General features: G+C 40.9%; 1 protein-coding gene across 4 annotated transcripts in view; it reads left to right on the plus strand.

The window, feature by feature from the left end:
• The window catches only part of DMD (dystrophin), a 1248719-nt gene that overhangs the window by 276218 nt on the left and 945754 nt on the right, over positions 1-26747 (plus strand). For all 4 annotated transcript variants that reach the window (XM_066619666.1, XM_066619670.1, XM_066619667.1 and 1 more), the window contains exon 7: positions 1242-1360. In XM_066619666.1, coding sequence (XP_066475763.1) covers positions 1242-1360 — 119 coding nt within the window. The remainder of the gene's footprint in view (positions 1-1241; positions 1361-26747) is intronic.

Genomic DNA, 26747 nt, shown 5'->3' on the forward strand with positions numbered 1-26747 from the left:
ACTTGGCAGTGATGTCACTGTTCTGCATCCAGGGCCACTGAGAGCTGGCTTTGGGCCCAGGACAAGATGCTTGATTCCCCCCTTTCCTAAATTTCCCTACAGACCAGATGTTTTAAATAAGTTTTTGACAGTTTTAACTTAGCATGAATAAGATTGACAGTAAATTAAAACATTTATTAAAATGGGATAATTTCCTTACTTTGGGTAGTGCTACTGTGCTTCTTTTCTTCTGTCCCAGCAAAGTCCTCCTCATTTGCTTTTTCTTCTTCTGCAGGAGCATCCAAGGTCTGGCTTTTGCTATTTGCCTCATTACTATGTGTTGATTTTTTTGAAACAAAACCCAGATGAAATAAACTTGCCTTGCTTTTTTTTGGTATTTCATTCCCCCCCTTTTTTTTTCTTATCTGTGCTGTAGGCTTATATTTGTACTCCATACTGCTAATTTCACCTTCAAACAATGGCAAAGCACCTGTAGACTTGATCCAGGTCCATGTATTCTAGTAGACACACACTAAACTAGAAGAACAGGAGGAGCTTACTATTGGGGCCTAGGAATTATGTGAACTGAATTTGGTGAGCTACTACTGGGGCCTGGTAGTTCTGGTGTGAAAGTACAAGTTTCACTTTTCCATGTTTGAGTTGTACTAATATATGTTGGTGCTTATGGAGAAGACATGGGCTGTATTCCACTACAGCAGGGGTTTTCAAATTCTCTTGGAGAGTTTGCACCGCTGTAAGTCCTTGCAAGGGCAGGGGGAGGCAGTGGGAGTGGGGGGAGGCCGCGACGCAATCCCCAGGATTGTGTTGTTCAGGGGGGCTGCAGGGACTGGGATGCACTCACCAGTCCCTCCAGCAGCCGTCCTGGGATGCGGGGAGCTCTGCGTGAGCGTCTGCAGGGCTCCCCAGCTCGTTAGAAGTGAAAGTGGAGCGATCGCGCTCCACTTCTGGTAATCTAGCAGTTACGCTGCTCCACTATACCCAGACCTCCTGAGGTGGCTCAGATCCAAGCAGACCCACTGGGACCAGATTGTATGGGAAAGAGATTAGAAAGGTAGCATAGCTTTAGATAAACAGAGATATGGTTTGTTAGAAATGCAAACAATGTTCCTCAGTTTTTTCAAATAAATTCAGTAACCAGCACAGCAGTTACAGGCCAAGAGAATCGCACAGGAACAAAACATTTCTATTTAACACAAATGGGAGTACAATTACACAGCCAATATTTTTTGTTTCCTTTTTAGGCCAGAACTATTTGATTGGGACAGTGTGGTTTACCAGAAGTCAGCTGTACAGCGATTAGACCATGCATTTAACATAGCCAAACGACACTTAGGAATTGAGAAACTCCTTGATCCTGAAGGTGAGTGTAAATCACATTCTGTTTTGTAAATGGAAAAAAAATTTTTTAGAAGAAATGATTGGAAAAAGGATTATCTTTCTGACACCAGATTTTCTACTATAATTTTCATATGCGTATTGTAGAGTTTACTAAGACTTCATCGTTAGATTTGCGCTTCGTAGCATAATAAACTCAGACTCAACAGATTGGAGCCAGCACTCTTGGATTTACAACTAGTGTTTGTTCTTTGTTAATGCATCAAGGCAAAATAGCCTGCTTTCTTCAAAGGTGCTTAGATTTGCAGTTCTTACTGCTTACAACAGAAGTTGCAGTTCCTCAGCACTTTTGAAATCATGGCCTAAATATGGATTTAAGGAGCTGGTTTTAGGTTCTTTGCAGACAATGATTCATGGGCGATTCCTAATTCATTTTATGCTACTTTCACTTGTTTATGTTTAGCTAAAGGATTTTGACCAAAGATGTTTTGGGCTTTTGTATTTTGTTCAGGGTACAGTCTGAATTATTTCAGTTTGTTCTGAAGTTCCCCTTTTTGCTTTTAACATGTGACATAGTTGTTCAAGGATGCAAGTAAGCCAAAATGGCATTAAAATAAACTCAAAATAGCATAATGAAAAATGTTTTATTTTGCGCGGTAATGCATGGTAATTATTGGTTATGTGCATAAAGCTTCCTCTTAGCTGGGGTAAGCTGAACCTTACTCACTATGTCCTACAGTGCCAGTCCTTGTGGGATGGGTCCCTGTAGAGGGGTCCTGACTACTGGACTTTTCTCCAAGACTGAACCCAGGAAGGGAAAGGAATAACTTCAGGGGGTCTCAGAGGATCATGTGGGAAGGGGGCTGCTCCACCTGCTGCCCTTTTTCTGTAGCCCAGGATGACTCCTTCAATGGGCCCAGCTGGAGTGGAATCCTAGTCATCAGACGCAGTCTCCAAATCAGGTCTCTCTGGTGGCTGCTCCCCCAGCCCCTCATCCTAGGCCAGGACTGTCCAAACTTTTCGGCAGGAGGGCCACGTCATCTCTCTGACACTGTGTCCAGGGCCGGAAAGAAAAGAATTAATTTACATTTTAAATTTGAATAAATTTACATAAATGATTATATTAGAGATGGAACTTACATGAATGAATGAAGGTCTTGCAATAACTCAAGGCCTATAAAAGGCCTTGCACAAATCAAGGCCAGCCTTTCCTTCACTGCTGCTGCTGCTGCATCACAGACATGAAACAACAAGCAGAGGAGGGAGCCCTTGTCCCACAGCTCACGCAAGAAGTCAACAGTTGGCTGTCACGTTGAGAGCGGTTGCATCACGCCAGTGCGGGCTCCAGCAAGTCTCCGGAGGGCCAGAGGCTGGGGTCTCCCTGAGGGCTGGACTGGGAGTCCTCGAGGGCTGCAAATGGCCCCAGGGCTGGGGTTTGGGCACCCCTGTCATAGGCCAATGGCTGTTTTATATGGTTTTCCTAGGTCACTGTACCTTCCTGGGAAAGCCTTTCAGGTCCCACCCCAACCTCCATAAGTACCAGCCTGCTCAATCCTCATATGGCTGCCCATCCATGATGCTCCACCACTGGCCCATGTGGCCAACTTGGCTCTGGGGCAGTCCTTCCTTGTATACTTGCTCTGTCTCTTGGCTGTGCGACTGCCAAGAAGTTGGGCTACTGCAGGCTGTGTGCAGTTGGACTCACTCTCTCAAGTGTGGGATATGTACTTACTGCCAAGAGGGGTGATCACAGTGCTGAGGTGAGACACATCACTACAAAGCAGTCTGTTGTCCTCAGACTCACAGTGGGGCCGAAGACCTGCCCAAACAGTTGCTGAGTCTAGACACTTTAAATGTAAAGAGAAAACAGACCTTTCTCACTTGGAAATCTTACCCTACTCTTTTTTTCCAATAATAATTAGTGGAGAAAACTATCCTACATACAATACATAACCACTTCCTGGTTAGGATTTGAGCATTTCCTGTTAACAGAAATTGTTTATTGGCTCAGAAGTCTAAGCCCTTACAGTAAACAGTACATTTGTGTATGCATGTGTGCGTGCACGCAAGTGCATGTGTATATACATAAACACACATATATATACACTGTGTGTATATACACAGTCCAACTCTAAAGCAACTTTAACAACTGGTTAAGTGTTCACTATTAAATATACATTACTCTTAAGTCTTTTTAGCTGTAAAATAATCCTAACCTAACAATTTGTGCCTATGGATCTGATCATCTTGTTGATGTCAAAATACATTGTATATGATGTCAGCATTGGCTCAAGTGCTATGGAGCCTGCATAAACAATTGCTAGTGCAGCAAGTATTAACATCAGATTATTTTATGTATTTGAGCCTATCTTGATCTGTTAGTGTCATATTATGAAAAGTACAGTCTGGGCATTGTAGGTTGAACAGCAACATTATAGACTGATTTTACCATGCACATGGTAGAAACTGTGCATGTGAAAACATGCTTTAGTGTTAGCATTTTAATGCTCAACTAGGAACATAGGAAGTACAGTGGTGCCTCGCAAGATGAAATTAATTCGTTCCGCAAGTCGTTTCGTATTGCAAAAATTTCATCTTGCGAAGCTCAGTTTCCCATAGGAATGCATTGAAATTTAATTAATGCGTTCCTATGGGCAAAAAAAGTCAGAACAAAGTCAAATTTGGTTTACAAAGTGTTTATTAAGTGCTCTTTAAACGCATACATACTGTACAGAGGATTTCAAAAATTTCAAGCACAAAACTTCAACTTTTTAATTTTAAAAATTCATCTTGCGAAGCATGGCCATAGAAAAATTCATCTTGCGAGACACCAGAAAAATCGCAAAAACGCTTTCGTCTTGCGAGTTTTTCGGTGTGCGAGGCATTCGTCTTGCGAGGCACCACTGTATACTCAGAGAAAAGTAGATACCTTTGTCTTCAGAGTGTCCATAGCATAATGGACCTGATCTCTACTCTGACTCAAATTTGATTATGCCTTGATCAAGCTGAATGCAGTCTCCTTATTTGAGAAGGAACTCTAGTCTCCCTGTCTCTTGAACAGCCAGCCTCCCTAATGAAATTCTTCCCTTCTCAACCTGTTGGCTACTCTGTATTAGGCATCTTTGCTTCTGGGTTCATTGCTGCTTGGCACATCTCCCGTGCAAGCTTTTTATCCTAGCCAAACTTGAAAGGTTCAGAAGTTGGGAATAAACTGTTTCATTCCTTGAGTAACTAAACATTTCATACCAGTGCACCAGCTCAGCCAATCAACATCACACTTGTAATGCAGTGTAGAATACTGAACTCTGAAAACAGGTCAAAATTCTGTCTTCTTGAGAGGTGTAGTCCGTCGGATCTGATCTCTGTCTAACTGAATGAGTGATGAAAGAAACTGTTACTGGAACTTGTGATTACAACGACAACAGGAAGATAAACCATTAGTAATGGTCCATTACTCTATTCTCTTATTTGTTCTACATGCTGAATCAAACAGGTAGTCAAGGGTATTTTCCATCAATGTGCTGTTTTTGTTAATTTTAATAGTAGTAACTTCCTCCAAGGGCTTTGTTTCACAATTTAGGACAAGGATCAGTTTAAGGAAGATGTATATTCAACTTATATGCTCTCAGATCATTGAAAATTATAAACAGATTTATAAAGATTTGTGGATTACACAAACATTATAAAGTATTACCCTGTCTGGGTAACTGCTGAAGGATAATGCCTCTGACTCTCTTTGAATATAAGTAATACCATCCATATGGAGGTCTCTTTGGGTGCAAGTTAGTGGAGAAGTTCACAGTGTTTTACAGTGTTGTTTGTGAGCTGTCAGAAATAGCTGAAAGAGATTTTGAAGCTACCTGTAATGTTGCTTTTGTCTTCCTCTTGATTCTTCTTCACACTTTTTCTACATAGGCTACTGCCTTACTTCTCTCTTCAAACACTGAAGTTATTCTTTATACAAAAACAGGGCTAGTGCATATTTTCTTCATAGGCAATCTGTTATTTTCATCACTATCTTGTGTAATCTTTTCTAATTTTTCTTGTACACTTAAAATTGAACACTGTACTCTGAAATGAGGTTTTGCCAGTGTTAACTGGCATGATTAATGTAGTTGTTTGGATACAAGGCTTTGGTTAACACTGGCTAAAATGACATTGGCCTTTTGTGCCACAGCATCACAGCACTGATTCATATATATTATTCCATTATATGTAGTTATAACCCAAAATTTTGATCAGCACTCTTACTGTCTAGCCATTTACTCTTCCATCTTATTTGGCAGGTTAAGAGCATTAAGAAGAGAGGTCATATGGATAAATTTCTACTTTATTTACTGCTGCTAGTTTTTAGATAACTGGGAGGAAATTGAGAGCAAAGACACTTAACCATCCTAAGAATGAGAACCACACTTTGGCTTTGATTTCAAATGATGCTAGGAAAAAAAAAATTCCTGGAGGATGTGCTTCTAGCCACAGCTGCACAGAAAGGGGATGCACAGAATAAAACCTGAGAGTGTTATTGCTAAGTCCACTTGAAATAGAAGTGAAGGGACAAACTATGAAAAGATCTCTTGGAAAATGTACAGTGCAGTTGTATCCATGTCTGCTCAGAAGATAATCCCATTGTATTCAGTGGTTTACTCTCAGGAATTTGTGTATAGCAGTGGTTCTCAAACTTTTTCAACTGGCGGCTCCCTTATCTACTGAGCCATTGGCTGAAGCTCCCCATTAGGGCTACAATCCTATACATTGTATAGGGCAGCAGGTTTCTCACGACAATTCTGTAGCTCTCCTGGTTGGTTTCCATGGCTTCCCAGGGAGCCACAGCTCACAATGTGGGAACCACTGGCATATAGGATTGCATCCTTACAGTGTTATGTGGAATATATAGTTTGTAGTAGGTTTGTGTGTGTGTGTGTGTGTGTGTTTGTATTTATATGCAGGGCATTTGTAAAAGATGCCAATTAGACAGATAAATGCTGCTCAAGAGCATTGCTTGATGACAATTCGCAACTAGAGCATTAGTAAAGAAATGAAAAATGTTATGATTGAGATGGGCACTTGTTTTCACTTAATTCCTCCTCTTCCTTTCTGTCCCAGACTTGCATATATATCATTGTACCAGTAATTACCTCTAAGAATGAGGGGAAAAAAATCAAAGCATGAAATTGGGTTGCTAGCAGTAGAGCATTATTAGTGCTCACATTTTCCCCATATTCTACTGCTGAGCTCTCTACCATGGAAGTTTAAACTTCCATGGCAGGCATTAATCAATCATTCAAAGTATCTACAGTAATTGTCTGTTCTGGAAAATTAACATTTGCTGTGCTTGGCATTCTTTAGAGATTTAATACTCCAAAACATACTACAGATCTTTTAAACTAGCCTAAGTTCTAATTGCCGTTATCCACTTAAATAACATAAGAGTCTCTTTAAAAGATCTGCTACAAGTTTTATTTGCATGTAGAGGCCGTACTGTCCAACCAGGTGAGATGCTACCTGTATAGCTCTATCAGTACCACCCTGCCCCCAACAGCAATTTCAGTTAGGTCTGTGAAACTCTCCATTCTGAAGAAAGCGGGGAATGGAGATAATCTTTAGATGTTGTGGCATAGATGATGTTAAATAGCAGTGTATAAATACCTTTGTAGAAGCAGAATGCCCAGTTCAAGGCCCTTCCACACAATCAAAGTACATGGCACCAAGCCACAAATGCTGCCCTTTTAACTTCATTGCACCTTCACTAGAGGAGTCAGACTTTCCTTTAGGGATATAAGGAGTCTGCTGGTTTTCAGAATTTGGTAGATACTGCTAGTCTGGGAGTTCTTGCAGGATCTGAGTCTTGACTAGGTGCCTCTAACCAATTGTGTTTCTCTGCTCCTTGTTTCCACCCTCTTGTACCTATCAGTGATAGTTCTTCTGCTCTGCAATAGGTTTTACCTTGCTCTTTGCACAAGATCCTGTGCATTTTCCATTAGTTGGAACAGGGCAGTCTGGAGACTACGAATGACCAATTGTCCACTTTGTCAAGACTGATCAAAAACAAAGTTTTAAAGAGGCAATGGGTCACAAATTTATGTGTAATTTTACATATAAAGATGCAGGCATGCACACAATCGTTTCTAATGAGGCAGTTTCCAATTTAACATGCAATTTTTAAAGGTTCACCTGCACCCTATATGGTCCCAGTTTTTGACATTGCATTATTAATGCAATACCCTTCAAATGACTTAATATGTCTATTAAAACCTCCAGTAGATACTTACTATGAAGTACTTTATACATAATTAAATTGCTAACAGGTCAATTGGGTGATAATAAATTGACTCATAAATATGGAAAAGGAAATGTTTTTAAATGAAACTCCCATTTATAACTGAGCTCTCTCTCTCTCTCTCTCTCTCTCTCTCTCTCTCTCTCTCCTTTTTTAAAGAATGATGAATAAAGCAGTACATTTGCTGCTTTATTGGTCCATTTTTCAAAGTGTTATCTGTAGCGTTTGCTACTGATTGCTTTGGGAGAAATTTTCATGATATTTTTTATTATTGTTCTCCGATAATATGAATGTGTTTGAATAAACTAGGAGGTAGTTTTCTTCTTCTTCTCCTTCTTAGGTCACAGCCTTAACCCCTTATGTCAGTGCTTTCCAGCACTGGCATAGCTGTGCCAATGGAACATGTGCTGCATCCTGCAGTTGGGTGGCACTCATGGAGGCCTCCTCAAAGTAAGGGAATGTTTGTTCCCTTTCCTCAGAACTGCATTGCCCTTCTGTCAGTACTGGAAAGCACTGACATAAGGCATTAGGATTGTGGCCTTAGTTCGTTACTGCCCAGTCTTGAACAGTGTGCACAGGCTTACCATTGGCACGCACTATTGCAATACCATAAGGCACATTTGCAGGCCCTAACGCCGGGCAAGCGCTGGTGGTAGCCTAGTGCTGGCCGGTCGCATGAACCGCCAAGCAGCAGTGAGTAAGTGGGGGCATGGGGGTGGGTGGGAAGGAGGCGTTCTGAGGAGGGGGCAGTCAGCGGAAAATGGGAAGAGGGCAGGAAGGAGGTGGGGAGAGGATGGGGAGAAGGCGTTCCAGAGGGAGGGAGCAGGGAGGGAGTGAGACTGGAACAGTGGCATAGCCTCTGTGTCGAGCTCATTACCCAACACACAGGCTCTTGATTCTCCACTGACCGATTGGCGGTGAATCGAATAGCCCCATTGCAGGGCTGCTCACTTTACCCGGGAGAAGGGGACGAAAGTCACCTTCTCCTAAGGAGCCACCGGTGGCTGCCTGGAGTGTGCAGGATGCAGCGGCAGCCATTTGGATTGGGCTGTTAGTTATTTAGTTAGTTAGATAGTAACTCCTTGTCTCAAAAGTTAGTCGCTTTGTTTTCTCAGGCATATGTGTGTGTGCCTCTCTTTATTTCTCTTCTCATTTCCAGCTTTCCCCCCTGAAAACTTAGTGAGATTAGAGGCTAATTCTCAAGAACAATGTTTTATGGTTTCCTGGAAAATTATTTCATAATTTCACAAACAGGTGAAACTTTCCAAACTCAAAAGATTCAATGAACTAGTATTGCATAGACTGGTGGGTGTATTTCTCACTGCCAGCCACAATGGTTTTGAGCCTTCTGGCTGATGTCTGCGGATTAATGCAATTTGTACCCCAGATAATTAGTAATGGAGAAATCATTTCCCCTATATCTAGTAATGACTCTAACCTGTAATGCCGGGTTTCTCAAACTTCTTAGTAGAATTCTCAGAAAACGTAAATGTAGGAAAGCATATAGAACTATACGTCCCATACAAGCTGGAAGAAAATAACACTACTGATCTTACTCAATAGGGCTAGGCTGGTAGGAATGAGAGCTCCAAGGAATGAGAGCTAGCAAGATTTGTGGCCCATTCTCTTACCCATCTGGAAGAATAAATATGGTTGGGAGGGAGTGGAACTGGCAGTGAAGCCTGACTGGCCTAAATCCAGAGAAATTTCTGTTTGGTATATAACAGCTCTTATTTCAAACCCTCAGTTCGAAAATTCACCATCACTGCTGATAACTAGTAACACCCCTCTCATCCTTTGAATTCATGAAACGGCTACGTAACAGACACAGTTTATAACAAACCATGCAATTAACTTATTAAATTATTAGAACCAATTCAGAATGAATGCTTACACACTCTAGTGATTAATGGGCGAGTCTGCAATTTGCATTGTTAAAACAGTACATATGAAATGTACTGGAAAGAAGGTCACTTAGAAGTAGCAGGCTGTTGTTGCAATATGAAAACAGGCTAAAGGGAAAAATACTGGCAAAGAGAAGTAAGTCAAAGATGACAACACCTTTCTTAACGACAACAAATAGCACAAATTGCTCTAAGCACCTTGCAGAGCCCAGAACTTCTTTTTTAATACTTTTCAATCATCTAAAAAATTGAATGTACAACTTTTCTTAAATATGGTCACATCCCACCCCACTCCCAAAAGTCCTCTAGCCAGAACCATGTTCTCCAAATTGCCAAAACACCAGAGAAACTTTTCTTGCAATCATGCACTGTGTAGTCATTAGAAACCAAAAGCTGGGAGCATAGCAATTAATTTATTGTCTAAATACCCACATGAGCTGAATCTCATGATCAGGTGTAGAATCTCTAGAATGTTTTGCATGCAGTGTCTAATAATAATAATAATAACAGGTATTTATATACCGCCTTTCATGGTCTTTATTCAAGACTTTATTCAAGGCAGTTTACATAGGCAGGCTTTATTTAAATCCCTTATTAAATAGGGATTTTTACAATTTGAAAGAAGGTTCTTTCTTTCAAGAACCACTACATTCAGGTGTTTCATTCCGATCTGGCTTCACATTCTGGCCTCCATCCTCCCACGCTCAGAGCAGATGGAATAGCTCGGCTTCAGCTTGTCTGCTCCTTCAAGGTCGCACGGTGCCGGTGGCCTCGAACTGGCGACCTTGTGGATGTTATCTTCAGGCAGACGGAGGCTCTACCCTCTAGACCAGACCTCCTGCCCTATAAAAGACTTCTGATAGTTTTGACACTGGATACTTCTTTAGGCTTAAGAGAACGGGTTCACTCTTGTGGTTCAATCACTGCTGTATCTCGCAGTTCAGTCCTACGCAGGATTGGGCTGCCAGGTGGTGCATGTTGTGGCAGTGGAAAGGAGTTCTGGTGTCGCAAAATGGCTGCTGTCGCAAAATGGCTGCTGTCAGAACACAGAGCGCTCTGTTGGTGGCTATTTTGAGAGTGTTCCCCAGCTGTCGCCAGGCTTTGCCGCACCCACTGCAGCAGGTATGGCAGTGGTGGAGGTTACTCCCTTTCCCCTCTGAAGCCTTCTGATCAACCCCACCCCACTGGATACAGTGCTTCTGTTTTTGGTGTGGCTGCACTAGTAGGGGGGAGAGAGGATAGGATTGGGCCCTTGTTCTATAAGAGCTACATAGATTCTAAGACAGGATTCAAATGATATCCCCATTGGTTCTTTAACTGTTCATACAAGTGGTCTACTAATGGGAGCAATATGTTAAGAGGAACCAACTCTCTAAGGATCACAGTTCTACAGAACTTTTTGGCTTTACACCCCAGCACATGGAAGCTGATCAATGAACTTATATGTGAGTTTGCCCTTCTGGCATTACACTTTTCACATTAATAGATGCCCATGTGAGAAATTTAAATGCTTAAGGGAAGTAGCGAATATATGTATGAATCAATCTTTAGCGTGGCTTTTTCAGAATGAGAAAATGTACCAAGCGATACCTTTTATTGGATCGGCCGGTCTTTACCATAGTAGAAACAACCCAATTAATGTTACTAATCGTTTCTAATAGAGACAGTGTAGGGTAATAAAAGGATCTCATTTCATTCTTTGAAAATAATTAAGGCACAATAAATAGAACAAAAGACAGTGTTTAGAAAAATCACTCTTTACAATCATCAAAAAAATGCCTATAAAATTGAACATAATAGGGAAGACATCTGTTCATAAAACATGTCAAATAATTTTAGACACCATATGTTTTCTCTCTCTTTTTGAATATTTTAATGCTGTGATGATGAAGACAGCTTTCTGGAATACTTACAGCTTAATTCAAGTTCTCAAACATTCAAAGGCAATTAGGGATAGTTACTTTCAAAATGAAGTGTATTCCTCTGGATGCTTCCAGTTGTTGGAGAATCAGGCATGTTGATTCAGTGCACCTGACACCCAAGTGTTGCTTTGATCACCACGCTCACTGCTACCTCTCCAGATTCCAGATCTTGGTCAACATGGATGTCATGGACCAAAAGAGCCACTACAGCAAACTAGTATACCAGTACAGACTGGCACTTGACAATCTGTGCTACGTTAATGTCTTAAAGCCAGCATAACTTTGTTCCAGTCAGGAGTCTAATATAAACTATCAAAACTGAAACATGTTTCGGAAACATGTAATAGATATTGTTAGCCAGTTTATATAATTAAGCTTTAATTATAGCTTTATTTACATTACGTTTAAGAGAACAATTTAACTTATATTAAATAAATTCACAAATGGTGAATATGTTTCTCAAAGTGTTATTCTTTAAGGAGACAACATCCCCAGGCTACTGAGTGATGAATGGCCTTAGAATGAGAGACCTAGTGTAAGCAAGGTGTGGTAATACTACATTTGTACAGCCAATAGAGCCAGTTCAATTCATACAGACCTTGGACCCAGGTAGGCAAAATCACAAATCCCTTATTGCCCAAGTTACGTCCTGACCTTGATAACCCTACCAGATCAGGGAGATCAGTTGGTAGATGGGACAGTTGAATTCATCCAGGTTCTGAGACTGCAGAATAACAAAAAAACATTCTGACATTAAACTCTAGGTAGTTTAATGTGGCAGCAAAGTGCAGATCCAACTATCATCATCATCATCAACCTTTATTAGGCATAGACATAAATACAAGTAAGCAAACAAAGAACAGAAATGACCTGCCCCTAACAAGGGGGTTTCCACAGCTCATATACGTATTAACAACTCTATGAGGATCAGTAGATTTAACTTTGCATCTCTGCAATATAAAGATAATCAGCAAATTGAGTAATAATTGACTTATCAGAAGTAGAAAGAAGGAAATGCAAAGTTGCATCATTGTGGGTTGATCCACCTTTTGGAGTACCTTCGCACTTGATTAACTTGTGACTGGACTCCAGTGCCAGTAAAGATTTCAATCTCTAGATAATTTATTCATATGGGGACAAGAAATTGTTTCCCCCAGAATTATTCATGATCCAATTATTTGCTGTGGGAGATGTAGAAGTTCTGCTTTGGATGTTACAGGGAAACGTGAGGAGCTTTTGATTTATGTCCTACCCCCCCCCCCACCAATCGCATCCTACTTTGTTTAGTTCCTTCACATTCCCCACACCTCCAGGTATATTTTAAAATGTGCATATTCTTTTTGGTAGTTTTGTTTTAAAGGTTGGTTTCTAAATCTGTAAAGAAATACAGTGCGGCCATCATTATTCGCAGGGATTTCATTCCAGGAACCCCCACAGATAAGGAAACATGTAGATAATGAAATCTACAGGTTTGGGGGAGCAAGTCCTCCAAACCTGACCTGAGCTGTGTTCCGGTCAGGTCTGGATGCCCTTCTGAGGGCCAAGGAGGCGGCGTGTGACCTCCCCAACCCTCAGAAGGCTTTCAGAAACCTTTAGAGGGCCAAAAGCCATGACTTCCAATTCCAAAAACCATGACTTCCTCAGAGGACCAAAACCCATGATTTCTGGTTTTGACCAAAAACCAGAAGTCATGCTTTTTGGCCTTCTGGATGCCTTACAAGGCCTTCAAGGGTTGGGGAGGCTTCCCTGGACCTTGGAAGAGCCTCTGGACCTGACTGGAGCTGTGTTCCAGTTGGGTTTGGAGGACTACTGTTTGGAGGCCTATTCCACAGTTCGGAACCTGTGGGTTTTCAGATCTGCAGGTACTGAACCCGCAGATATGGAGGGCCATTTGTACATGTTTTATACAAGTATCTGCCTCCTTTTTCCTCTGGAAAAAAATGAACACATCATACTGTCCTCAATTTACCTTGAGGGTCTTTCCAATGGACCCTCAAGCTAAATTTCATTCCAAGTTCATTTTTTTGTTGTTAGAAAAACAACCAGCTTCTTATAAAAACCGTTTAGCTTCTTAGCTTCTTAGAAAAATCAGCTTAGAAAAACCAGCTTCTTTGAAAAACAGCCAAGTTTCAGCCCAAATTGGCTGAGGGCACAGGTCACCCTTCAAGGCAAGGGGAAGGCAAAATTATTTATAGAGTGCATTGTGACATTTAACATCATCCTGTATTCAAAAATCAGAGGACAGGGACAAACATTCCTTTCTCATGTAGTCCTTACTTCATTTTCTATGGACTAAGTTCAATTGAGCATAAGAGGTTTAGTGCAAGAGAAGCACTTCTTCAGATTTCATTGTTGATAGAACTGGCCTAAAAAAAGAACTGGAGTGGGGATGCCAGTATAGACTTTTATAGCAGTACATCTTATAATAACAGCCATAAGTGGGCTATGAGGCCTTCGCAAGATGTTCAAATTCTTGTCAGCAGTTCCTTGTGCCAACATAACTGAAAGGGGTAGGAAGACATTAATTGCCTGTATGTAGCGATCTGATGCTAGACAAATTTAAAATAAATTGGAAAGCAATATTCATAGTATTCCAGTGATGAAATATAATCAAATGAATTTATAATCAAATGAATTTCCTGTGTATATCTTTATTTTTGTCTACTGGTGCAATGTACTCTTTTAAATTACCTATTTACAAGTTATGTTGAAGATATTCCTCATGCAAATACTGGAAAATGGATAGGGCATGGTAATTTCATTCTACAGAAGATACGGTGTTGCTTGTTAGGCATGAAGTATAACTTTTTCCTCTTGCAGTGTAAATTGATTGTAGTAGTGTTGCTGAATAGAATGATACAAAATTGTTTTACCAGCTAATTGATGTAGTTGGCAGTGGCTAATAGGAAATTTCAACTGGTCCTAAGCAAGCATCTACAGAATATTAATAAACTATTGGACTTCTCTCAGTGTGTCTGAATGGCAGTTAAGAGTGCTGAGCAGTTGCAAAACTGTTTGTCTTTTTATTTTAAAGATTAGCTTTACTGATTATGATACAATGAAGAAAAATTATTTTGCTCCACTGGAGCAGTTAATGTACAAATGAACTCGTACCCCTTCTCCTTTGGCTAAAGGGCCTTTCCTTTCAGACACATTTCTTGACTTGACTGCTTGCAAAATTTAAAGGAGGGTTAATTAAAAAATAGAAGTATGTTGTTGGGACTGGCATTCAACTCAAATGATAAATACACAATGGCAGTTATTTTTATAGCTATTTAGCTCAACAATTTGCCTTTCTGCACTTAATCTCAAGAGTGCATTTTGGACCTATGAGACATAAATAAGAAAAACAGCTATAATTTGCAGGTAGACTTAAGAGTGTAAATGAATATGAGGCAATTAGTTTTTCTAATTGCCGATTACTAAAATCTAGTGCAACCTGTTATACCAAAGCATATCTGTGTTCTAAATTTTTTTCTATCCTGCATTTCTACATAAATACACTTGCAATGCTGCACAAGTATGAATATTGATACAAATAATTATTATAGAAATCTTTCAAGTTGACCTTCTACTTTAACCGAGTGATGACATTAACATTGTGTTAACGTTGCACTCAAATATCTACTACACATTAAACAGGTTGAGGTTTTGTCTACATATGCAGCAGAGTGATGTGCAGAAGACCATAGAGAGTAGAGAGTTAAATAGAGAGTAGTATTTCAGACCACAGTACAGTAATCCACTTTTGCATGCTCTTTCATATCATGTGCTTTCTACCCATAGAAAAGAAGGATTAGTAGCCCAGTAGTACTGGTTTTCAATTTGTAGGGAACTGGTTAATTCCCCTTTTGTAGTCCAAAGTGGTGCAGTTTGTTTGTCCTCAGCATTCTGCCACTTCATTCTGCTGCATGCATACAGTTGATTTCAACTTTGAGAGATCCTAAGGGTAAAACTCTTTCATTCTTGAGGTTTCAGAAAAGCCATTGAAATGTCGCTTGACCTGTCACTCCAGCTTGAAAATGCTGCCATTTCACTCTGGCATGCTGGCTACTTGCAGTGCCATACCTTAATTTGGCATCAGTATCCTTTGGGAAAAAAGTAGTACAGTTTTAGTCAGCAACAATTTGCATCATCAGCTGCTTTTGTCTTCAACTTCAGGAAAAACGTAGAGCTTGCACTCTAGTTTCATGATTGCAACACTAGCTAAAATAACATATCAGCATGCTTGTAGAGTTTATAATCGCTGTCACTGAAACCTTCACTTCAGACCTAATGAAAAAGGAGGTTTGGAGAGATTTACTAGACTGAGGATAAAGTCTTTAAGAAAGCTGATGATTTGGAATATTGTATAGGGAATAACATCTGCAAGATCCCCCTGAGAACATGAAAGGAAAAGATTTAGGGGCTTTCCAAATACTTGAGTTAGAATTGTGCTGAGTATGCAACACATGGTGCTGATGTGATAAACACGCACATATACACTTGCCAAGGACTGAGAATAGAAGATGTTTGAGGCCCCACTCTTAAACGACGGCCTTGTTTACCGCACTGTTGTGGGCATCTGTCCAGCTATTGTATGCTTCAGCCAGGTGAATGGCCATTGGGGTGGTATACTGCTTAATGCACCAACTCCACACTGATGTCATACTAATCTGGACTTAACACTGTTCTTTCAAAATCCAGTTTTAAAGAGGGAGCCCTTCACAAACTAGATCAGGGATGTCAAGCCTAAGGCCCACAAACTGGATGCAGCCAGCAGAAGTTCTTTAGCCAACTCATGTGACAGCTGGGCTCTCCCAGTACCGCCATCAGCTGCTGAGCTACAAAGTGAAGCATTGGCAAAAGCAGCAGTGCTGAAAGGGTGGTGCTAGGAGAGCCCAATTATCAGAAGGCCACTCTTTGAGTGGTGTTTTGAAAATATGATCAAGATTTGTGTATTTTATCTTCTGTCATTTGAGTCACTAAGTGAGAAAAAATGCTTATTTCTGGTCATCACCTGCTTAATGATATCATTTCCTGCTTAATGACATCACTTTTGGCCCTCAGCAGGTGCCATGAATGCTATTTGGTCCACTGTATGGGAAGAGTTTGACATCCCAGCATTGGATGTTAGGAGAAGTCTTTCTTTCTACAGTCATAGAATTGCCTTATTCCGTGCAGATGGCAGGCTTATCTGCTACTGAACCAGGGCCCTGAAAGTTTCTTCCCTGTTTTTGCCGTACCTGGAGTTGCAATCCTGTGAACCAGCTCTCCTACTTAAGTACAAGTTAGGTTCTAGGACTTTGTAACATGCAGTTATTCTATGGAAAATGTTCATTTCCACATGGGCTTTTGCACTTTTGTTCCGGGTCTTACTTTCTGCATGCTAGATGAGTATTTTTCTTTATCCTGTCACCTCCAGAGCTCCTCTAAGTGTTTGGATTTGGATTTGTTATTGATCTTTCCTGTAATGACTAATTAAAAGAAACAGCAATTAAAAAAAATCCTCCTTGTTTCTCATGTGGTGTGTACACAAACCTATAATATGCTGACATGTGCCACAATCATGCATGGAACTCATGCTCCCCTTTGTTTCCCTGAGACTTATTTGAAAAACATCACCGGTTTGTTTAATTATTTTGTCAAAGAAAAAAATCAATTCTGAAAACTAACAACTGCAAGGACATTTTAAGGATACGTAGTCTTCTTTTTAGATCCTCCTTCAAACTCCTGGACAAATTCTAGGACCAAAGTAAAATCCACAACATTCCTGACAGTGGTTTTTTTTAAAGAGATCCTAGCTTATTAATTATATGAATTTTAACTGATTAATTAAATAATCTGAACTTCCATATGAATAAACAATTGTTCTGAGGAAAGCTTCTCTGAGCAGAAGAGGCATTCTGAAGAGGCATTCTCTCTTACATCAGAGAGAAGAAAGAATGTGTCTTTCCAAAAGATGCTGCTACACCTGCCTTGGCAAGTGTTTTATTCTTATTAATATGTTCAAAAAATTTGCCACCCAGTTTGTCAGACTCATCTTTGTAACTGATTCAAAGATTTTTAGGCAGTTAGGTATTGATTGAATATTCATGTCAGCCTTAGTCCTCAAACATTTTTGAAGGTTAAGTTTTTACCTGTGAGTTTAGTACATCATAACTCTAATATCACAATTTTTCCGCTTTTAATTCAAGATAGTTCTGGGCCTTCATAGGCTATTTTGCAATGAAGGGCCACAGTGTGTGCATATATGTATTTTCCCCCTTAAGAAGAGCAGTCACAGGGCAGAGGGAAGATTGGGACAATGGCACTATTATGATCAAATAACCAGTTGCGGAAGATTTTCATCTACTGAAACAGAAAGATAATTGATGTGTGTCTCTTTTGAGCAGCAGTCTGTGGTACTTAAAAGGCTTATAGCCCAATCCTAACCTACCATGGAGCAGGCAGGTCAGTGGGCTTGCCCCATATCCAAGGCAAGGTTGGGACCAAAGGCAGCGTAGCCCAGGGCAAGGGAAATCACTTCCCCTTACCTTGTGTCATACTGCAGCAGCCCCAGTTGGGCTACTCAGATCTGCTGCACTTAAAGAGGTGGTGAAGATCCGAGAAATCCAGTGCTGCCCTGGGCTTCCTGGGAATAGGGATAGGATCTGGCATAAGTGCCAGATCCTGACCCTGCCTTCTCACCCGCCACCTGCCCATGAGCTAACCTGCTGCCCACCCTCCCTCAACCTGAAATGCCTCCCTCCCTCCCTCCCTCCCTCCCCACACCCCCCAGGCCCCCATGCAAACCTGGAAAGGCTCGTGTTACATTACCAGTCCTGTGGCTTGCTCCAGCACAGGGAGGCTGGTGCACATCCTTGTGCAGGCTTCCCCAACTCACAAGTCAGTGCAAACGTGCCTTACGGTGTGTTGTGTTGGCCCATGAGGCACTCTGGATTGTGCCTTTAACCCTCTTATGCCCAGAATAAAAACCCTAACACAAAGTGAAAGTTGATATTCAGAAGCCTTAAGAGGACTTGCTTGTATTTGGCAGCTACACAGGAAATTTCCTAGTACGAAGAAGGGAAGTCAACATCTCAGGAAGACAATGGGAAGTGAGTAGGCCAGTGTTGAGGGGCATGAGATAAAGCAACTGTGTGTTGACAAAAGTTTAGAAATAAAATGTTTGTGACATTTGTGTGTCTCCTATTAACCTTTGGCAAGTAAAATGAAGTAAAGTGAGGAGACAAAAGCCATAAGGAAGTACACGAAGTGCATTTAAAAAAAAAGATTGACAGTCAGCAACCTTTGGCAGGTGTAGCTTGCTGGTCTGTTTCTGACTGTACTTGACAATTTGATTAAAAGAAAAAGAAGAGCTGGGAAATAATTTTAACAGGTAAACTCTTTTATCTCATCTGGGTACCTTACCAGCATGTGACCTGAAGCATGGCACTTAGTACAGACAAAACAACTTCAAAAAAATCTAATTCCATCTCTTTCTTTGACTTATTGCTTGTAACTTTTGGAAAGAATATAATAGTATCAAATATGGATTCAAAACTCAAGCCATATTTAGGCACTGGAATTATATATTCTGATTGAACGTCGCTATCTCTAATTTCCAAGACTGTTTCAAGCTAACCACTGAATGTGTGTACAATATATGTATTTCAGTAAAAATGCAAAATCAATCAGATTTAGTTTCAGCTAGCAAAAATGTGAAGCTTCCAAGCATCATGGTTGTTTCTGGTTCCAACTAGTCCAAGCGCAAAGCCCTATAGTATCTTCAGAGATTCTCATTCTGATAAAAAGTACTAGAAAGTGCTGTGCCAACCACCTGATGCTTTTATGTTAGAATGAGAAACTCTGAAGATGCTCCAGAGCTTCACATTCTGACTGGTTAGAATGCAAATCTTCCAAGATGCTTGGAACTTCCATGTTTTAGATTTCAGGTTTTTATGGTGGCATATATAAGTACTCTCTATGCTAGATTTATTTTTAATAGGATTTATATCCTGCCTTTCCCCCTAAAATATGGGGCACTCAAGGCAGCTTACACAATAAACAGAAATAAAACACAATTAACAATAAAATATACAAAATAAAAAAGCAGCAGAATACCAGTACGGCAGGACTAAAAGTATCAGAGTATCAGGAACGAAAAAGATATAAAATACAACCAACAGAAAAAGAATCCAAATATGAAACCTAATCAAGTGGGAAAAACAATTTGAGGTCTCATTGGAAGATGATCAGGGAGGAAAAACTTCTTAATTCTACCAGGAAGAATCACATGGGCTGCCTCATTCTGCGCTAACGGCTGTTTCTAGACAGTCTTCAGGGGCAGCCCCACGTAGAGTGTATTACAGTGGTCAAGTCTTGATGTCACATGGCATGGACCATTGTGGGTAGGTCTGATCAATTCAAATGGATGCAACTGGTGCACCAAAGTAAACTGGGGAAAGTCCCCCCCCCCCGCTACTATCACCACCCAGTGATCGAAGAACAGCAAAGAGTCCAGGAGAACCTCCAGCCTGCAAACCTGCCCTTGGAACAAGAGTGCAACCCCATTCGAAACAGGTTTGTTTGTTTGTTTGTTTGTTTATTTATTCGGTTTGTATTCTGTCTTTCTCCCTGAAGGGCACCCAAGGTGACCAAGGTTGACAAATCAGCCCTTGTGTCATGGTTTTCTGAAATAAGAGGACCTTTGTTCTGTCTGGATTTAATTTTAGTTTGTTAATCAACATCCAGACCCTTACCGCCTTCAGACAATACTTTGGGATTTCAAAAACCTCTCTGGCATTAGATGTTTGTCTGGGCACAGTCCAATGAACACTCAAGACAACACATGTGGGAGAATGTGCCACTTTGTTAGCATTTTAATACAGAAAAGGAGGCTGAGACCTGCAGTTTCAGGGGCAGCGAAACCCCTGCGTGGTGCGGAGGCAGGACCGCTGGGCGGCCCCAGAACCAACTCTGTCCCCCAGGCAGGATGTGCACCCGACTCCAAGCTGCGCCCCGTTCTTGAGCAATGCAGCTCATCCAGGTCTGTCCCATAAGGGGAAGGCAGCCAGACTGAGCCACTGAGTCTGAGTCCTCTGAGGAGGACCCCTGCAGTCCCGGCCAGGGCCCCAGGCAATGTCCTTGTGCCGCTGAGCCACTGAGGACTGCTATTGGGTTCTGCCCTGCCTATGCTGTCTGAAGCTGCACTCCACGGTCCCAAGCACGCCTCTACCGCACCACCTGCCAGCATAAAGTGACCAATTATATGATGGGGTGCAGCCCCATACCCATGGCAGTCTGGGGTAGGCGAAAAAACTGCCTGTCACCGACCAATCTTGACAGGCAGCAAAAAATTCCTAAGGGAAGGGGCTCCTGTGTTCCCGCCAGGCCATACAAACTCAGATCTCCCTGTGTCATCCACAGATTGATGACACCCATTTCCATATCCTTGGATGACATCTCCTAGCAGTTTCATGTAGATATTAAACAACTTGGCAAACAAAATGGAACCCCCTGGTACTCCATGTGCCAAAGACCAGCGTACTGAGTTCAGAGTACTGAACACATGTCCCCATTTTCTCCTTCTAACCATCAGCACCAATCCTACCTAACTCCTCTCACGGTGATCCAGCGGTGTCAACATGGTATCGGCTGTATCCTGAGTGGGAGTTTTGGCATGTAGAGGCCTCCTCAGGGTAAGGTAACATTCATTCCCTTGTCCTGGGGCAAGCCCCAGCAGCTGCCATGGGTCAGTGCAGACCTGTGCCAGCGAAATTGCTGATCTGTGAAGGCAGATTAGGCCCAGGAAGGTGGTTAGGATTTGATTGTCCTGATACATCCTCCTTTCTGCCCCATCTCCTCCACTTTCTTCCCTCCCCCAGCTCATTCCACCCCCTGTATGACTTTACCTAAACTAGTGGGCATCCCCAGATCATCAGAGCATGGACCTTGCCGCTTGCCATGGCAGCCAGGCCACACTCACTGGCAGAGTTGTGTTTGCAACTGCTATAAAGCAGTTGCAAATATTCCACCAACATAATGCATTTATAGGATTGGGCTGTAAGAGCTCTCTGGGTGCTGAGAAGGTGGGAAAGAGAGTTGAGAAGGTGGGAAAAGGAACCACCTTCTCACTTATTTTGCAATGGAAAATACTTTATGAAATGTTTATTAAAAAGTAGTATATAAATATTTTAACAATGATATTCTCTTTTATATTCCTACAGTTAAGCTTTGCTGTATTTTTCCTAAGTGCCAGTCTGAGTCAAAAGCTATTATTTGGTTAACCACCACGTCTACTGTTATAGTTGATGTAATTACTGTACCAAATGCCAATGTTTGCAATTTGAGTCATGCTCTTGATTAAGTGTTTTAATTAATTGGCATTGAAAAGCAGTTGTCATGCTGTTTGTCCAGGGCCATAGGTAAGGGGGTGCTGGGGGTTACAGTTGCACCAGGCATCAAGCTTTAGGGGGGCAATAAGCTGAGCTAGACACTAGTGACCAAAATTGTGAAAATCTTGGTATGGATGAATAATACCATCATGTTATATATCATTGGAAAGGTAATTTAATGCAGAATGCAATGCAATAAACCGCACAGGAATATCTTTATTCTATCAAAAGTTATGGCCAATTAGCCAGAAAATGAAAACACAACTGCCTTGTGGAACAAAAAGGGATTTGCTTAACTCCAAACTGACCTATGAGACAGATTGTTCTGCGTGCCAATGAGATGTTATTGTGCTACAGCATGGAACCAATAACTTTTTATTTATTTATTTAATTAGATTCAATTTTGTCATGTGGGGGGGCTACAAAACCTTCTTTCATCCCATGTAGCAGATAGATGCCTTAGCTATGCCACTGACTGGGGGGAGGCAGCAGAGCAAGTAGGTGGTGAGCTGCTGGGAGGAGTAGGTGGGATCCTCCCACTTTTCAAAAAGGCAGGGTGTGATGTCACTTCCGGTTGTGACATCACTTCCGGGGCAACATTTTGAACTTGGCACCAGACCATCATTAGCTATGCCACTGTGTGTGTCATTGATTATGCTTTATTTTGTATTATCTGTTCTAATTTACTTGTTCAGATTCTGGAATAATGTTTCTTAACTGTTCTTGGCTTTCATCTCACAAAATATCTTAACTGATAAACATTCCTTTTGAATTTGATTAGTTAATACTGAGCATTCCTGAGCATTGAAGGGCTTTTATTGTCAATGTAACAATATTGTCAAACAAGTTTGGGTTAGCTGCATTTCTTAAATTGTATAAACTTTACTTTGATTTCAAACATTTTTCTTTTTCATTTAACAACAAACTAACAGAGCATAACCAGCATAAGTAGTGGATCTCAACCCTGCCTCTGCTCCATATCTGCCTGCCACTGGGACCGCCCACCGCCCGCCCTCACCCCATCCAGGAACACCTCCCTCCTGCCTCCTCCCTGCCCACCCCAGAGCCTTGTGTTGGCCCAGCCAGGCCAATGCAAGGCTCACTGCATAAGCCACCAAGGAGGCTGGATTCAGCCTCCATATGCCGGAACGGCTTACTCCCGAGGAGGTGCAAATTTGCTTTATGGCATGTTTGTGACCCTCCTGGGCCAGCCCAAGCAAAGGGCAGGATTGCACCCTAAAATATATAAAATCTCTTCGTTCATGCAAAATGCTATCAGATTTACTATTATTTAGTAAAGTTATTAATAAAATAATGGTATGAGTCTAATAGGCTCATGTGATTCATCACTGATCATAAATATATCACGAAGATAAAATGGCATCATGGCAATAAAATTTAAGGGACTTGTTTTATATTTGATTTCATTCCTCTGGAACACTGTTTTGCTTTTCTACAAATACAGGGACCTTATGTGAAAGCAGATTGCCTTATCTGAGTTTTTCTGATCTCCTTATTCCATTGTCAAATATTTAAATCACATTTTATTACCTAATTTGGCATAATTTGTTTGAATTGAACATAAACTGTTTTTATTATGCTTTGTCAAGCAGAGAAACTCATTTTTCCCACCTAGTTTATCACTGCCAAGCTTACAATTTGATACAGAGTCAGTAGTTTCTAAAATGTGAAAATATTTCACATTTATTTTATGTATAGTGAATTATTAAGAACAATATTTTTATAATTCATGCAAAACTATCAACAGATTTCTAATGATAACAGTTAGGAACACATTCCAATCATAAGTCAAAACTGCCAGTAGTTTTGCAAAAGAACAGTGTTGCTTGTAAATATATTTTGCTTATGTGCGAGCACTGACTTAATTGTAATTCTGATGCTTCTGCAGAACTGTTCTTGGTCCCTTGATTTTCTGTAAGATGAAACTACCTTGAGGTGAGAACTGGCTTGATTGTAATTACCTTTGGAATAGGACTGTCACCTACTAAATGAACTGTATGTTTACAGAAATCTACATGTGCACCAAACCAATAGTGGAAACCAAAGACATAGTGGAAATGGAAAAGGTGCAAAAGAGAGCGACTAAGATGATTACGGGGCTGGGGCACCTTCCTTATGAGGAAAGGCTACGGCGTTTGGGCCTCTTCAGCCTAGAAAAGAGACGCTTGAGGGGGGACATGATTGAGACATACAAAATTATGCAGGGGATGGACAGAGTGGATAGGGAGATGCTCTTTACACTCTCACATAATACCAGAACCAGGGGACATCCACTAAAATTGAGTGTTGGGCGGGTTAGGACAGACAAAAGAAAATATTTCTTTACTCAGCGAGTGGTCGGTCTGTGGAACTCCTTGCCACAGGATGTGGTGCTGGCGTCTAGCCTTGACGCCTTTAAAAGGGGATTGGACGAGTTTCTGGAGGAAAAATCCATTATGGGGTACAAGCCATGATGTGTATGCGCAACCTCCTGATTTTAGGAATGGGTTAAGTCAGAATGCCAGATGTAGGGGAGAGCACCAGGATGAGGTCTCTTGTTATCTGGTGTGCTCCCTGGGGCATTTGGTGGGCCGCTGTGAGATACAGGAAGCTGGACTAGATGGGCCTATGGCCTGATCCAGTGGGGCTGTTCTTATGTTCTTATGTTCTTATAATAGTTCTGAAAACAAAACAAAGTGTTTTTTTGGGATCAAGTTACTTGGTAATAAGGGCCTAATCAGACATTATGCAAAATGTCATACACTGAGAGAGAGAGAGAGAGAGAGAGATGTACATACAAAGGCTAGAAAAGAGGCAGATGGATATGTGAATGGTCAAAAGGCTTTTTTCAGGTTTCCTGAATTAGGATGCGTAACTTGACTTAGGTATGGAGAATCAAAGGCAGTGACAATTGTCTTTGGCAAGTTCCAGTCCCTTTCTAAAGACAACTGAGATTTACTACGTGATTGACCCTTCCTAATTGTAAGGAATTTGAGGGAAATGTGCCAGTGTGGCAGAGTTCATGTTCTGAAATGGAATATATATATATTTTTAAATTCAGAATTAAGCCATTTCTCCCCAACGTTGCATATACACAACAGGGGTCAAATGTGTACATCTGTGGGCTGGGCAGAAATTGGTTAATTCTGTCATTCACAATGTACATGACTAGCTTTTTGGATATAAACTAGTTTATATAATTAATCTACATTACTTTTAAATTGTATGTAAAATTCAACTAAACCTGGAAAAATATATAACCTGAAAAACTAAACCTGGAAAAATTCATGAAAATAAGCAGTCATTGGGTTACTGCAGTAGTTCCCAAACTGTGCGCCATGGTACCTTATGGTGCCATGGTGCACTTACAGAGGTGCGTGGGATGTCCCCAGTTATCCCTTCTACCAGCTCCTGGATGCTGTGACCTTGGATCTCTTGAAGTCTTGCAAGATCCAAGATGGCAGGACCCATAAAATCTCATGAGATTTAATGAGAGTCCAAGATGGTGGCATCTGGATAAGCCCGGAAGAAGAGGCTGTGGGGGTGCCGTGACCTCAGTAATTTTGGGAAGCACTGGGTTAGTGAGTCATGTTACTTGTCATCAAGAGCAACTTTTAATAGTGGAAGATACTTTCATGATCAGTATTTTACATTGCTTTTATTCCTGTGTTTCCACCCCAGTGGTTAAGCAAAATTGAATCTCAGTCTTCATTGCTGATTAGTATTAGGAGAGTTGTCCTGTGATCAGCCAGAAACACATTCACACATCTCACAAGCCTGTCAAATAAAAATGATTTTGAGTCATGATCTGAGCTGAATTGTGGCTGATACCTCTGTGCTCATTAGTAATGATCCAAACCACTTCCTTTCTCTATTTTCACTTGTTTAAGCAGCAAAAGAAGCCAAATATACTGCCACACAATCTCCAATTTGTTTCTATGTATCCATTGAAATGAATGGAAGCTGAGCTATTGAAATGAATGGAAGCTGGCTAGTGCTTAGTCAATTGTGCCTGAAGTCTCGAGTCTACAGCAAAAGCTTTCACATTGGCTAATGACACTTAAGAACAAGTTGTATTGACACCAGAATAGGGAACAGACTGCAAGGCAAAATGTTGCACAGTGAAATAGATGACATACCAGCTTTAAATAATCTTATCTTAAATTGTAAAGATATACAAATTTATGTTTATTACGATATTTTCAGAAAACTAGTGTATGTAATGTTGCATTATGTGGAATCAGACCAGTGGTCCATTTGGGTTCAGTTTTGTTGACACTGACTATGACTCTTCTGGTTTTCAGACAAGGGACTTTCCCAGTCTTATTTGGGGATAATAGGGATTTAACCCAAGGCCTTCTGCATGCAGAACAGATGTTCTGCTACAGAGATAGGACTCCTCTTGTAACATTTGCAGTTCATTATATCTATAAAATATAAAATCTGTCATTGCTGCTGTTAGCTTTGTTTAAGGGTACAGTATAACCCTTTCTTGCATTCAGCCATAACTGCAGGAGGGGATCCCCAAAGGGCTCAGTAGAACCTTTCTCTGTCCATACTCAACTCTGTTACGCTTTCGTGAAACATATGTAGTACGTAAAATACTGGATTCTTTTTTTGTGTGGATGGCTGATATGCTCCACCTATCTCCAGTTGCCATGCTCATCTGGGGGACCGCCTCCTCACGTTGTTCATTCTTGGTTTATATAGACTATTGTTATTTAAACAATAAATAACATTGTTTTGTTCATGTGTTGGATGGATTTTAGCTCTATGCCTTTTTCAGTTATTGCTTAGAAAAACTAACTGGCCTTTCTGTCTAGTATTTCTTGAGATAATAACAATTCACATATCCATAACCTCTTTGTCTGAAAAGTTGACCATCTAATTCCTCAACCCTATGCATGCTTATCTAAGAGTAAGTCCCACTTAATTCAATGGAGCTTACTTC

Source organism: Tiliqua scincoides, chromosome 3 (genome assembly GCF_035046505.1).
Source record: "Tiliqua scincoides isolate rTilSci1 chromosome 3, rTilSci1.hap2, whole genome shotgun sequence".
NCBI lineage: Eukaryota > Metazoa > Chordata > Lepidosauria > Squamata > Scincidae > Tiliqua > Tiliqua scincoides.